General features: G+C 41.4%; 1 protein-coding gene across 1 annotated transcript in view; it reads left to right on the top strand.

Annotated features, from left to right (window-relative positions):
* The window catches only part of tln1 (talin 1), a 103,074-nt gene that overhangs the window by 87,347 nt on the left and 1,287 nt on the right, over positions 1-14,440 (top strand). The window contains exons 51-56 of the mRNA XM_034896973.1: positions 6,490-6,595; positions 7,915-8,039; positions 8,985-9,110; positions 9,726-9,788; positions 10,325-10,527; positions 11,002-11,006. Of these exons, the coding sequence (XP_034752864.1) occupies positions 6,490-6,595; positions 7,915-8,039; positions 8,985-9,110; positions 9,726-9,788; positions 10,325-10,527; positions 11,002-11,006 (628 nt within the window). The remainder of the gene's footprint in view (positions 1-6,489; positions 6,596-7,914; positions 8,040-8,984; positions 9,111-9,725; positions 9,789-10,324; positions 10,528-11,001; positions 11,007-14,440) is intronic.

Raw genomic sequence — 14,440 nt, 5'->3', positions numbered from 1 at the left:
TATTATTAACATCAGTAACAGATCATCTGTTATTATTAACATCAGTAATAGATCATCTGTTATTATTAACATCAGTAATAGATAATCTGTTATTATTAACATCAGTAACAGATCATCTGTTATTATTAACATCAGTAACAGATCATCTCCAGTCTGTTATTATTAACATCAGTAACAGATCATCTTCAGTCTGTTATTATTAACATCAGTAACAGATCATCTCTGGTCTGTTATTATTAACATCAATAACAGATCATCTTCAGTCTGTTATTATAAACATCAGTAACAGATCATCTTCAGTCTGTTATTATTAACATCAGTAACAGATCATCTCCAGTCTGTTATTATTAACATCAATAACAGATCATCTCCAGTCTGTTATTATTAACATCAGTAACAAATCATCTGTTATTATAAACATCAGTAACAGATCATCTCCAGTCTGTTATTATTAACATCAGTAACAGATCATCTCCGGTCTGTTATTATTAACATCAGTAACAGCTCATCTCCGGTCTGTTATTATTAACATCAGCAACAGATCATCTGTTATTATTAACATCAGTAACAGATCATCTTCAGTCTGTTATTATTAACATCAGTAACAGATCATCTCCGGTCTGTTATTATTAACATCAATAACAGATCATCTCCGGTCTTTTATTATTAACATCAGTAACAGATCATCTGTTATTATTAACATCAGTAATAGATCATCTGTTATTATTAACATCAGTAACAGATCATCTCCAGTCTGTTGTTATTAACATCAGTAACAGATCATCTCCAGTCTGTTGTTATTAACATCAGTAACAGATCATCTCCGGTCTGTTGTTATTAACATCAGTAATAGATCATCTGTTATTATTAACATCAGTAGTAGATCATCTGTTATTATTAACATCAGTAACAGATGATCTTTAGTTCAGATTGACCCATCTTCCAGAACAAATCATCTCGGGCTGAATGGAACCTGGGGCCACTCTAAAAATTAAATTTTGAAATCCTGTGGCTGTCATTTCCTTCATAGTAATAATGAAGGAATAGTAATAATGAATAAATGATGTGGTTCCAGAGACGTTTGAGCTCGCAGCATGCTTCCAAACATCTGCACCTGTTCCCTGTCTGAAACTATCAGCTGTCTGGTGGTTGATCACCTCTTTTCTTTCCTTTTTCCCATCGCTCTGTCAATGTTCCCTTAAACTTGTGGCTCACTGATGGCGGTGCAAGCCGGTGAGTACACCACTTGCATGACCTGCACGAGTGTGGCTCTGCATTGGTTGACTGCTTCACTGGAGACGTTATTCCATAACAATGCTGCAGAGTAGCATCAGCAGCACGTTGGCAGATGTTGGACCAGCTCTGCTTATGGACAGGAGGGGGGTGTTTGGATGAGACAAGAGTCTGACTTAGCTGTAGTTAAACATATTCCAAGGGAGTCAGTCTGATTTATGGTTATGCGGAGGCGTCACGCAGAACTTTCTCCGCAGCCTATGTCAATCGTATCGTTTTGTGATATTATCATCAGAGTGAGTAGTGACTCTGAGTCAAAATGGGAGAAACCAGGTTTATTTTAAGTAGTTCTGATCATGCTGATGTTTGTTCAAGTGTTTCATCTTCAGATCGGTTTGGCTTTGATTAGTTATTTGATGCAAAAAAAAAAAAAAAAACGCTGTGAAACATCATGATTGACAGCTGGGGCATTTGCAAACCATAGACGGCTGACAAGGAAACGGACATTTGCCAAAACTGCATATGGTCTAATTCTCCATTATTGTGAGAAGTCAGCCAAAAACTTGAGTTACTCAAAAATAAAGGACGTCTGACACCTAGGGGAGGGATGGACTTGTACATCTGTTCTGAACAGAACTGGAATAACTAAACCGCTTATGGTTAATATGCCATTTGCCTCTGAGAAGTAAATCCCTGAAGATATCCCAGCAAGCTTTCATTCAGGCTAGGGCTGCAAAATATATGTTTTTTTCCTACCGTCATCGCTATTTCAATTGCCGCAATAAACTAATCACAAAAGCTGCGACACATAGTGAAAGACAGAGATTTTTTGTGTAGGTTGAAAGAAAACATCAGCAGAAAACTACACTTTGAAATGTGACTCCTTCTTTATTTAGTGGTCCGTTTTATATTCAATTACTTGTTAAGTTTTCTCAGTACAAGAAAGTTGGAAATTACTTCCTTTCATTTCTTTTAAATTCATCAGCGGTTTGTTGTATTTCAGCAAAACACTGAAAGTAGCAGAACTGAGTACATATGAATATCTCTTAATTTATTGCAAGTAAAATTGCTATTGCGATGTCAACAACGTTTTCACATATTTCCCTCATATGGTGCAGCCCTAATTCTGACATTAAAGTATATTTTCACTTTGATTAAGTGTAATAGAACAATGGGAATTCTTCCAGGCAGTGTGGCTGGGATGTGATCTGTGGTGCTGCCCTCTGATGGTCAGAAACGGAACAATGACCAGCCTGCCTTTCCACACCAGGTGTCCTCTGGTCCCTGCCCTCTGTGGGCAACATAGCACTGCCCCTGTCCGGTCGTGAAGATCACAGACGAATTAACCTTTTTTAGAATTGATGCATGGAGTTGTTTGAGTTTATGTAACACAAAACATGCCCGTTTACCACAATCTAATATTGTTTCGTTGGTGCAACTCAGGTAACTGTGTGTGTGTGTGGGCGGGGGGGGGCATTAGTTTGGCCAGCTGCATGCGTTCCTGTGCAGTTACGTCCTCGCCTCTATCTTCTCATGACAACACATCTGAATAAACTTGAGCCGGGTATAGGGCTGAGCCCTGTTAATGCCTTGCACCTGTCACACACTGTTCCAACCTGAATTCTGCATGTCCACCTAGGACAGTCTGAGGACACAAACTCAAACTCATCGAAGCACCAGCAAATCCAACTAGTCTACTATTTCTTTTCAATTATGGGATGGGCCTAACATTAATTCTATTTGGTTTATAGCATCAAATCCAAACCGGCTTTATCTCGGGACACTTTACAGATAGAGTTGGTCTAGACCACTCTCTATAATTTACAATGACCCAACCATTCCCCAACATTAGTGTGTGCATCCTATTAATAGAAGTGTGAGAGGCTACAACCTGGTTAGCGGAGATCTACGTAGTATAATCTGGGAGGGAATCAAGAAGGGGGCCACTGTTAACTGTGTAACCCCCTCACTCACGGTAGTAACTTTATTCTGTACATTCTGGAACTCCTTCATACAACGTGATTGTATAATGTTGTGGAGCAGAGCAAACCCTTTAGTAATCAAAGTTTTTAACATAAGGACATGGAAGTATTATGATATTACATGCACTCACAGTAGAAAAAGCCAATATAAACCTACTTAAACTCCCATTTAAGCAAATGAAAGAAAATACCACAATATACCGTAAAACCGCCTGGAATTTAATCAAAATATCAAGATAAAAAGGGTACTGCCCAGCACTAGAACAATCTACAAACAGAACATGAAGGGCCCTATTTTAACGGTGTGAAGTGCCTGGCACAGGTGTGTTTAGGCCGTGTACAAATCCACTGTTGCTAGCTCCAAATTAATCATAGGTGTGTTTTGGACGTAACATGCAATAAACCAATCAGAGTGTCATCTCCCATTCCCTTTAAAAGCCAGGCACGTTTGCTCCTTGGCACACTGCTATTATGGTGGCAGATTCGCACCGTAATATTTATTTTGTATCGTGTGTGTGTGTGTGTGTGTGTGTGTGTGTGTGTGTGTGTGTGTGTGTGTGTGTGTGTGTGTGTGAAACAAGCATAGCCGCATTTCACAAGTTTGCTGTTAAAATTGCTGCGTTATTGACTTTCTAGGTTTTTGTTGGTCAATGGTGCAATCACGTCCCGCTTCCTCAAGATAGCAATCCGCCCAGAATGCACCCAAACACTCCTCCCTGTAAGACCAGCACGCCTATGGGCGCACAGATGAGCATAGGTGCATTTGCTTTTTCAACAACGTCTTTAACTAGCAAAGACACTTGTGTCGGTCTTTGCGCCGCGGTTCGCAGAGTGCAAGATAGGCCCCTAAGCCTCATCAATCAAGTGATGTTCCCTTATGGGCAGTTGATGTTGTGTGTTCTCACAATGGAAAGCGCTAATACAATTGTATTATCGTCTCTACATACAAACAAAACAAAAAAGGGTAAAAGTACTACATGTTGAAATCACAGTAATACCAATAAACTCTGTATGCAGTGCACTCTCATCAGCGACGTTTTGCTACAATAATAATTTATTTTAATGATTTTATACTATTTATTGATCCCTTTTTTTTACAATTTAAAGTCTGTTATTACACACAGGCCTGAATACATGCTCAGGTCCTATACATGCACTGCTGGAGAGATGTCAGAGTGGGGGGGCTGTGACTTCTGAACAGGCGCCCGGCGCTGTTGAGAGGGTGGGTGCCTTGGTTAAGAGCACCTTGGCAGTGCCCAGGAGGTGAACTGGCATCTTTCCAGCTTGTTATATAGCTGTAGCTGTTGTGATAAATTGATCATATATACCTATAAACCATACCAATGTAAAACCATAACCATTGCAGCTATATCACAATCATTTGTGATTTAGTTGTTAGAACTCAAATCAAAACAGGTTTTGCAAGTGCCTCACAATAAGTCTGAGTCAATCTGAATGCTTTATAGATCCCCTGGGGGTAAATACATAAAGCATCAATCAGAAACATCAGAAACAAAGAAAAAATAAAGAGATACAGTTTATCACACAAATGGAATTAATGCACATTTTACATGTTTTAGATTGTCTTACAGCCTAAGTTTTATTTTTCTATGCTGTCTGCCCTAAGTATTTTTTTCTCTTTACTTTTACCATATCACCCTAAGATCCCTCTAGAAAACTACGTGGTCTGAAGTCTGTGCGAAAGGCTCACGATCTCATTCCAATGTTTCTTTAAATAAGTCACGCATGGGAAATGGACTATGCCTTTTATTTTGGGACTGTGTGTGGCGTGTAATAACAGAGTGTAAATTGTAATTTCTCCATAGGGGATCAATAAAGGCTATAAAGATTTTGTGCGTGCACGTGATTTCAACATGGCCCCTGTTGATGGCCGCCATGAATTCACACTTCATGTAGTTCTTCCCTAGTGTCAAACGGCAAATACCTAAACACACACGGGTCACAAATAAAAGGGGAAGGTAGTAAGATGCTCCACCACCACCAACCACCATAGATTCTTCGAGTGTGTGGAACTGGACTGGAGGGAAGAACGGGGATCTTTGATCCAGGCCCACGACTCTGCCTTTGCCTCTGTTTGGTATTAATGCTGCAAAGACACAAACACTAAATATATTTAATTGCTCGATTTTTAACAATTTACACACGTAGACAAACGTCGGCGACGCAAACTGCATTGTTTGCATACTTTCCTGCGTACTTTGCGTGTACCTGGAGGATTAAACGCATATCCACTAGGGGGCGGATCTGGGCCATATCGTCCCAGGCTGAAACATGAACCTACGAAAACAAACATGGCAACACTCAAGAAAAAAAAGTATGTCACGACAATGCCGAGTATGTTTCTCTGGCAATGAGGGATGTGGATGACTTCGGATTAGCCCGCATTAACTCCACACCACAACACACACTGAGCCAGTTAGTTCAGCATGATATACTGCCCCCCATGTTCATGTGTAAAATTGCCTCTTGTGTACGCGTAGTGTTCATTTCTTATGACGTGCACAACCTATGCTTCAAAGGAACGCAGGATACGCAAGGTGTTTTGCCATTAATGGTACCTGCTGGCCCCATCCCCCTTTTTCCCTCTGGATTAGTACCCCCTCATGTGTGAGTCAAGCGTGGCTGGTCGTCGTATCCATAGGAAACGGCCGTGACCTGACGCGACACACACAGAACGAAGATGTGTTACTTTTAATTCTCGGTTTGTGGCTGTTGAAAAGTTAGCTAGTTGCTAACATTGATGACGCATTGATTAGTGACGGTTCTCTCAGAGTCTGCAGGTTTTCACGTCCCCTTTAGGTATCGCCTCAGCAGCTTGGAACCTCTGTACTAGTACTGAAATAATTACCTTTTAGCGGGTACCAGGGACTTTTTTTCTAATTGGAAAACTAAAAAAGGCGAGTAGAGCCGTCTTTTTAATAATATATAATAATAAATTAAAAATGCAACTTTATTTTATACAAATATGTAGGTGGTCCGTCTATCAATCAAGGGGTCCTTGGCTTAAAAAACATTGAAGACCTCTACTCTATGCCTATGCCTCTGTGACCCTTACGCATTTATATTGAAGGGAATGGAATCTGTAAGTGAACTGTAAATATAAAGCGCCTTTATTTTCTCATCAAAATATATCCTTCACAGGCTGGGATTTGATTGATTACTGTTAAAAAAGGTTGTGCATCAATAATGCAGAATGTTAATGTAAAAAAAAGGGTGGAATTAAAGGTTGTGGCTTTTTGCCTTTCACCCACAGATCATCCAGAAGCCCTCTCATGACCTGAAGCAACAGTTGGCCAGCTACTCCAAGCGGGTGGCAGGCTCTGTCACTGAGCTCATCCAGGCCGCAGAGGCCATGAAAGGTATTTTAACCTTTGACCTCTTCCTCCACAAAATGACAGCAGAACAAAACTACAATCCTCTGGGTGTCCCATGTGTCTTAATGCTGCAGTGCATAACGTTTTTATATTAATGAACGTCCGATTCAGCCCTACTGCTTCTTGATGGAAATATTTGTCCACAGTAGTTAACTTTAATCATGCTAATAAGACAATTACATTAAGAAATATTCATGATGTACAATCTCAAATAAGAAATGACCGATCCTTTTTAAGCCACTTAAAATGATCTTAAATTCTGACTTGATGCCCCCAGTGGAAGTATCAGAAAGGGCAGACAGGAATGCATTTAAGACATCTTAAATAGCCCAGCATCAGCTCTTATTTAGAGCACTTCATGCAAATAAGCCCTGACAGTAATTTGAAGTGGGATTACTGTGCATACTCCTGGTAGAGTTCTACAGTTTCACACAGCTCTGTTCTGGGATCCCCCATCTTAAGACTCCCGTACAAATTACATTGAAGCCAATGTGATTCCATGAATGCATCATCTATCATCCTCAGAGCTTTGCATCACGGATTAATGTTCCCGTCTAAGAGCTATTAGCTGCAACTGAATCCCGCTGCCTGCGTGATTGTAGGTCCATGACCCAAAGCGCTGCGGAGGAGGGTCTGCCTAGTCCACACATCATTCCAGGATTGGAGAAAAACCTGTTTTGGTTTATTGGCTTTTCTCTAAACCAAGCACAATCATAATGGAATCTAGCAATGGTGCCTCAGCAAAATAGTCTTGGGAAGGAACTTTTTTTGTGTGTGTATTTTCAGAAATAGAAGAAACTCTGATTGGACAGATAGTCTAGCTAGCTGTCTGGATTTACCCTGCAGAGATGGATGAGTTTGGACTCTAGCATGCTGAGAGCACCTTATGTATTTGGCCCTTTTGGCAAGTCACCTGTGGATGCATTGCATATCCATAAGTGAATATGCAAACCCTGGATATAATGCATTAACTACAAAACATTCAAGACTGTGCTCTGATAAAGAAAGAGCAGTGAGCGACACACTTTGCTGAGTGGTTATTGGAACATTAACCTATTGACACTATAACTGGCGTGCAAAGTTCATAATGTACATACACAGAGAAACTGGAATACAAAGAGGACCCAGGCCTTACACGTCTGTAAAAGTAGAGCAACCCTAAAATAAATTCTGATACAGACAGCCATATTATCTATATCTATTAACTCTTATCAGTATGCAGCTGATAGAAATCCTGAACTGTCAGGGGTTTTCAGGTACAGCGTTTCAGTGTTTGTGTGTGTGTGTGTGTGTTTGTGTTGTAGGAACAGAGTGGGTGGACCCTGAGGATCCCACCGTCATCGCCGAGAACGAGCTGCTAGGAGCGGCGGCAGCTATTGAAGCAGCTGCCAAGAAACTGGAGCAGCTGAGACCCAGGACCAAACCCAAGGTCAGCCGCACTGAGCCTGTTAACCTCAGCACAGGGTCACAAACAGAACAGTGTGTGTGTGTGTTATACAGATATATGTTCAAATAATAATAACCTCTGAGTATACTTCCAAATCGCTAATATAAGTTTGTGGTATAATGCATTTCATGTCATTTAGCTGACGATTGTTTCCAAAGCGACTTCCAAGTGCTAACTCCTGACAACAAGTAAGAAGTACAATTAGCTACCAAAGCCAACTACAAAGAGCCATATGAAAGTGCAGCTTTAATAAGGAGGGGATTGGTGTTGGCTACAGGTGTGGAGGCCCCACTTTAGCTAACCACTCAACAAAGGACCTAGACGGTTGTGAAGCACCCCTCTCCAACTCCACACTAAGCTAGTCTGATCACCCTAAACCGTTTCAGTCCCATTTAGTAAGACCTTTAAAATCCTGGCCAAAAAACACAGCAAAGTACACAGCAGAAGTAGGAGCAGCAGCTGAACCCACAGTAAAAGCAGCAAAGACAAGAGGTGCTCAACTAAAGCAGCAAAACCAAGTGGCAACAGCAAAAGAACAACGGAACAGTCAATTTAACCTAAGGCAGCCGATCCAATGACTGTGTGTGGGTGGGTGGGTGTGTATGTGTGTGTGTGTGTGTGTGTGTGTGTGTGTGTGTGAATATACATGCACAACCACATACATATGCCACATACACACGTTTACATACACAGTAATAATAACTACATTAATAAAAATAACATACATATGCATACACAGACCCATATACACATATAAAAACAGTAAAAGAGGATTGGGTGCCCTGTTAGTTTATTATTTTAAATAATCCTCCATTTTAAAGTGTTTGTGGAGCTTTTCCAGTGCACCCTTGTCCAATCTCCCACAGACCCTCACCGCCTTGTAACACGGTGTGTTTACTGACCGTTGGTTTCCTCTCTCGTAAACAGGAGGCCGATGAGAGCTTGAACTTTGAGGAACAGATTCTGGAGGCCGCCAAGTCCATCGCAGCGGCCACCAGTGCTCTGGTCAAAGCTGCCTCCGCCGCCCAGAGGGAGCTGGTGGCGCAGGGGAAGGTACGTCTGGATCACACTACGCCATTAACACTCTATGAGATCTACTTCTAGTGTCAATTCTGTATACTGCAGGCAACATTTAACCCCTATCGGCCGGGAGAAATGGGATTGGGCATTGAGAACCGGTTCCAACTTAGAATTGTTTAAGAAAAAATACAATTTTCAATAGAATAGAAAAGGTTTTGGTTTCCGTAGCAGCCGCCGTTCTTCCAGGCGCTTGTTGTGTTGCAGCCGCAGAGCACAATGAGCGGCGCTCACTCAGTGTGGCTTTATTTTACACCTGGTAAAACTTAAAATCACCATTGGATCCAAATAAAACGTTCCTCTTATCTGTGAAATAAGCCTTTAACATGTTCCCACTGCGTGGATACGCCTTCATTATTTGTCCTTGTCTGATGATTCTTTCCTTCCTAACTTGATGTTTTCTACTTTAGGGTTAAAGCAAATGGAAAACCCCTTTTACCTGCATGACATTTTGGGAGGCTTTTTTTTCTCCTAAGCTGAATTTGTCCATCTATTTTATTCTTATCACCCGAAAACCAGAGGCCTGTTTTCTACACTCCCATCTGTGCTTTAGCTACAAAGACTTAAATACCGGTTTTCCTGTCTTTTCAGGTGGGAGCGATCCAAGCCAATGCGGTGGATGATGGCCAGTGGTCTCAGGGGCTGATTTCAGCTGTAAGTCTTTCCCCTCAAGGTTTATTAGGGAATTTTAGTTATTGTTAGTAGAGTTGTTCCGATGCCGATATAGTAACGTTATCTGAAGTGTCACCGATATTGCCTAAAATGCTGGTATCGCTATCTGCGAGTATGTTAGTCTCTGCATTGATCTGATAGCTTGTAATTGAGCACTGGAAAAAAGCCAACTCTAAAGTAGCTAATGTATGTACTTTTTCCAAAGTAGACAATAAAAAAAGTTCTTTGGCATTTATTCGCTGTAACTGTAACTCGACCCAGGCGATACAACAACGGTAGGAAACATAGCACGTTCATACAGGGTACAAGTAGTATACCGTTTTTATCAATTTAATAAAATACTTGTATTTTTTAACACGCTGGTATTGGATCAGTACTCAATATCAGCCGTTACACAAATTCAGTTATCAGAATGTGTTTTTAAAAAGGAAAAAATGGTATTGGAACATCTCGAATTGAGTTATTTGTTTAGTTTTTTCAAGTTAATCATCTCATCGTTGCTGCCTTTGACTCCTCAGGCGCGAATGGTTGCCGCAGCGACCAACAACCTGTGCGAGGCAGCCAACTCGGCGGTGCAGGGCCACGCCAGCGAGGAGAAGCTGATCTCGTCAGCCAAGCAGGTGGCGGCCTCCACCGCTCAGCTGCTGGTGGCCTGCAAGGTCAAGGCTGACCAGGACTCCCAGACCATGAAGAGGCTCCAGGTCAGCGCGCACACACACTTGTAACAAAAAAAAATTATCTATTATTTGGGATATCTCTGTTTGTCCCCACATATGCACTGTACAAAATCCACACATGTGCAGTACAGCAGCGGGGTTGGTCTGTTCACATTTCACATTCACTTAGTCTCCAACGCCTGGGAAAATAGGCTCCAGGTTAAAAGTAAGGATACTTAAAAAAGAAGCAATGCATTGGTTAATATTGCAACATAGTTGGTTTGAAGTGGAGCCATTTTCTCGAGACTGAAGAAAGCCAGGGTTAGGTCTGAAGGGATCTCCCTAACCCTGTAAACCCTGTAAAGCCCGGTCAGACTGACGGTACCTACTGGGGAACAATAGTCACATCACAACGTTAGTCCTACTGCAACAGCTGCTGGCGGGTCTATTAATAGGCCGCGGTTTGAGTGTTTGGGGTTACAGGTGAGCTGCTTGATCTATACAGCTGCTACATCAGGATTACTGTGTTCTATGTTTAGCACAGGTAAGATTGCCTTTTACATGCTACTGCGTTTCACAGTTTTTAAAGAGACATTTCCATGACCATAGCCCGGTTGGCCTTTGTGTAATAACAGCGGTGTGTACATTGTAATTTCCCCTTGGGGGATTAATGAAGTATACATTATTGTTATAAAAAAGTAAAAAACACTAAAGCCATAGAAATTATAAGACACTAAACACTAAAACAATAAAAGTGTAATGGTATTGTTTTTACAGCCTGCCAGTAAACTCACTTTTCTATTAGAGCTGCTGGATTATGGGAAAAAAATCCTAATGGTGATTATTTTGGTCAATGAGGAAACCACGATCATTTAACGATTACTCATTGTCTTTTGGAAAGGTGTTTTTAAATGATTGAACTTTAAAAGAAAATTGTGCAATAGTTTAACGCATTACCAGTGAAAACACCTTGAACTGTCCCTTCAGACTTTCCTGTTTGAACATTGTGCTTTTTTAATCCAGAACACAAGACAAAATAAGAGTTAACTTGCAAAACGTAATGTGCAAAATTATCTTTTTTCTCGATTACTCTGTTTTTTGTGATTGTTAGGAGCTGACATCGTAATCACCGTTAATTTGGATTAATTACACAGCCCTACTTTTATGTAAAATTGGTGGAGTGCCTCATTTCCTCCTTGACTGAAAGCACTGATTCCCTGATGATAAGTAGCACAGAGGGCTTGACCTTTACGTGTAACTGATGCAGTCATTCCCAAGACATAACGCAAACTACAAGTGTCTCCTGTCACCTCATCCACCCAAAAATACTATAGTTAAGGCTGTGTGTATGCTAGCTGTGAGCACATCAGCCTGCCCGGGCCTTCTCATATTCTCTGATCCAATCAGCAGTGGCTTATCTCCTCCTCTTCTGGGCCTGCAGCTGCCACCCCAGTAATTCCCATACACTTATATCTACAGCGCTGGAAACAATCCACCAGTCCGCCCATGGCACCAGAACTGGAAACATTAACCCCGCTCTATGATTACACCAGCAGCATTTTCTCTCCTCGCTCGTTGCCCGTGGTGCACTTTAAGGTTGTAATTAAGTGCTGAGTAACGGACAGTCGCACAGATGAATGTGTGAATATCTGAGGAAAGGTGCATCTGTTAGGACTGTTCCTAGTGGCAGCACGTGGTGGAGGGAAAGAACCGGCTTATGCACAGACTTACCCCTTTATTTGACCTAAAATACTGCACCGTTGGTTAGCATGATATACCAAAAGATTCCAAGATGGTATTCCACATGGCTAGCCTAGTTGTCACGTTAGCTAAATGACAATTTAAGGAATAGTTCAATATGGGGAATATGTATTTGCATTACTATCACTATTGGAATTTGGATCAAACGTTTGGTAGAAAGTGCATCCAATGAGAACTGTCACCAGCTAGGTAGACTGATTCTTGTCTGTAGGTGGAACGTACAGAGTCGAAGCATAACACCGAGCGCTTCAACATTTTAAAGCCAGGGACGTTTAACTGAGAGAGATGGAGCAAGCACCCACCTACCACATACTGTATATTGTTTAAAATGAAGTTGCATAGTAAACTTGGCCTAATATAACACGGAGGGCGGCAACTGAAAGCACGGTGAATTCTTGGAATTAACTGGTTGTGGAAAGCGACCGTACCTATAGGCCAGAAAGCCTATCATCAAGGGTTTTCTTTACCCACAGGCTGATTTATATTTGCTAATAACATGTTCAGATTCATGCAACGACATTTCCATTTTTGTCGCCACCTGCAATAACTCTAACCCGATGTCACAAGATCACACATAAATCCGTCCTGTAACATATGATGCGTTTGTGTCCGAGCCTCCGTGACTCGGACCACCAGCGCCCTGTGAAGAGCTACCGACATGCAGCGACTGTAGAGTTGCCGTTTAGGGGTGCGTGACGACAAAGAGGGGCGTAACAATGGCGGTTCCTAAAGAGGTTAGCGTAGGTGCTGCACCAGCATCACTTCTATCCAAACGGAAGACTATTTCTTCATTGAAAGAAGAGCAAGGAACGCCACTGTAGGCTTTTCTCCATGGAAAATATGTTTTCACTCTTCTCTCGACTGGCTTTAGGAAGAGATTGACAGACAGGTGGTTCATCCAATCACCTGCCAGGGATCTTTTTGAAAGTGCCGGCCAAAAAAAATTCCAACCATTTCCAATGACGGCTTCTCGGATAGTTGCAATCAGGCAGAAAACCAAAGCAGCAAAACAACAAAAGTCATAAATTCAGAAGCCCCACTAAATTCTAAAGGACATTACTTTGTTTATAATTTTGTTGTGCAGGAATAGAATCTTTACAATGACAATTCATTTGAGGACAACCCTACAGACACAAAATCAAGGCTTTTTATTTTATGAGAATTTCCTAAATGAAAGACCCATATTTGTAATTGTGTCAAAGAGCACATTCCAGTCAAACAGGGTGTAGAGTTACTCTTTTAACAATGGAATTGATGTGCATTTTTAGACCATCAGCCCCCCTGGGCCAAACGCTGTGCCAGTCCCAGTTTAGTGTGTGGCATTTGTGTACAGTACAGCTGATGAAGGGAGATCACAGTGTTACGTTGTATGTCGGGGCCAGAATAACATTCCAGCCAAAGATAAACCAGCCGAGAGGATTCACTAATGTCTGCGTGACGCTGCCGTCCTCTAGTTCCGCTCCGTGTCTTCTTTCAGTCTGTGAAACCGCAAAAGGAGAGAACTCCTCTTTGTTTGTAGCCGAGCTGCCCAATGAGACAAATGTTTGGCTTTGAGAGGAGTACAGCAGGCTGCTCCTCGTTGCCTTTTACAGTTATTCTCAGGCATGAGACGGGGGAAAAAACCTGTTTTGGTTTTCTCTCTGAGCACTGGTGAATGTTACCATTCCCTTTCCAGGAGTTGCTGTTCACAAAAAGCACAGTTAATTTGTCTTCTGTTTCAAGTCTCATGAGTCTGTTTGCAATGTAAAATTGCAAATGCGTCTGTAAGTTAGCATCCGCTGACCGGCTCAAATCGTTATTCTAAGTGTCTGACAACATTATGGAAAGGATCCCTATAAATACACTTTAAACCTTTTTGTTTAGGAGTAAGATCCTTTTTGTTTAACATAAAACAGCCCAAAAATGACATCAACAAAATCACCAGACTCCGTGTAAATAATTACTACTTTCAGTATGTATAAAGCCAGTAGATCTCCACCAGACTCCATGTAAATAATCACTACTTTCAGTGTGTATAAAGCCAGTAGATCTCCACCAGACTCCATGTAAATAATCACTACTTTCAGTATGTATAAAGCCAGTAGATCTCCACCAGACTCCGTGTAAATAATCACTACTTTCAGTATGTATTAAGCCAGTAGATCTCCACCAGACTCCATGTAAATAATCACTACTTTTAGTGTGTATAGAGCAGCATATCTCCACCAGACTCCATGT

Source organism: Etheostoma cragini, chromosome 16, assembly GCF_013103735.1.
Source record: "Etheostoma cragini isolate CJK2018 chromosome 16, CSU_Ecrag_1.0, whole genome shotgun sequence".
Taxonomy (NCBI): Eukaryota; Metazoa; Chordata; class Actinopteri; order Perciformes; family Percidae; genus Etheostoma; species Etheostoma cragini.
The sequence above is the reverse complement of the archived record's forward strand: the minus strand, read 5'-3'. Positions and strand labels throughout refer to the sequence as shown.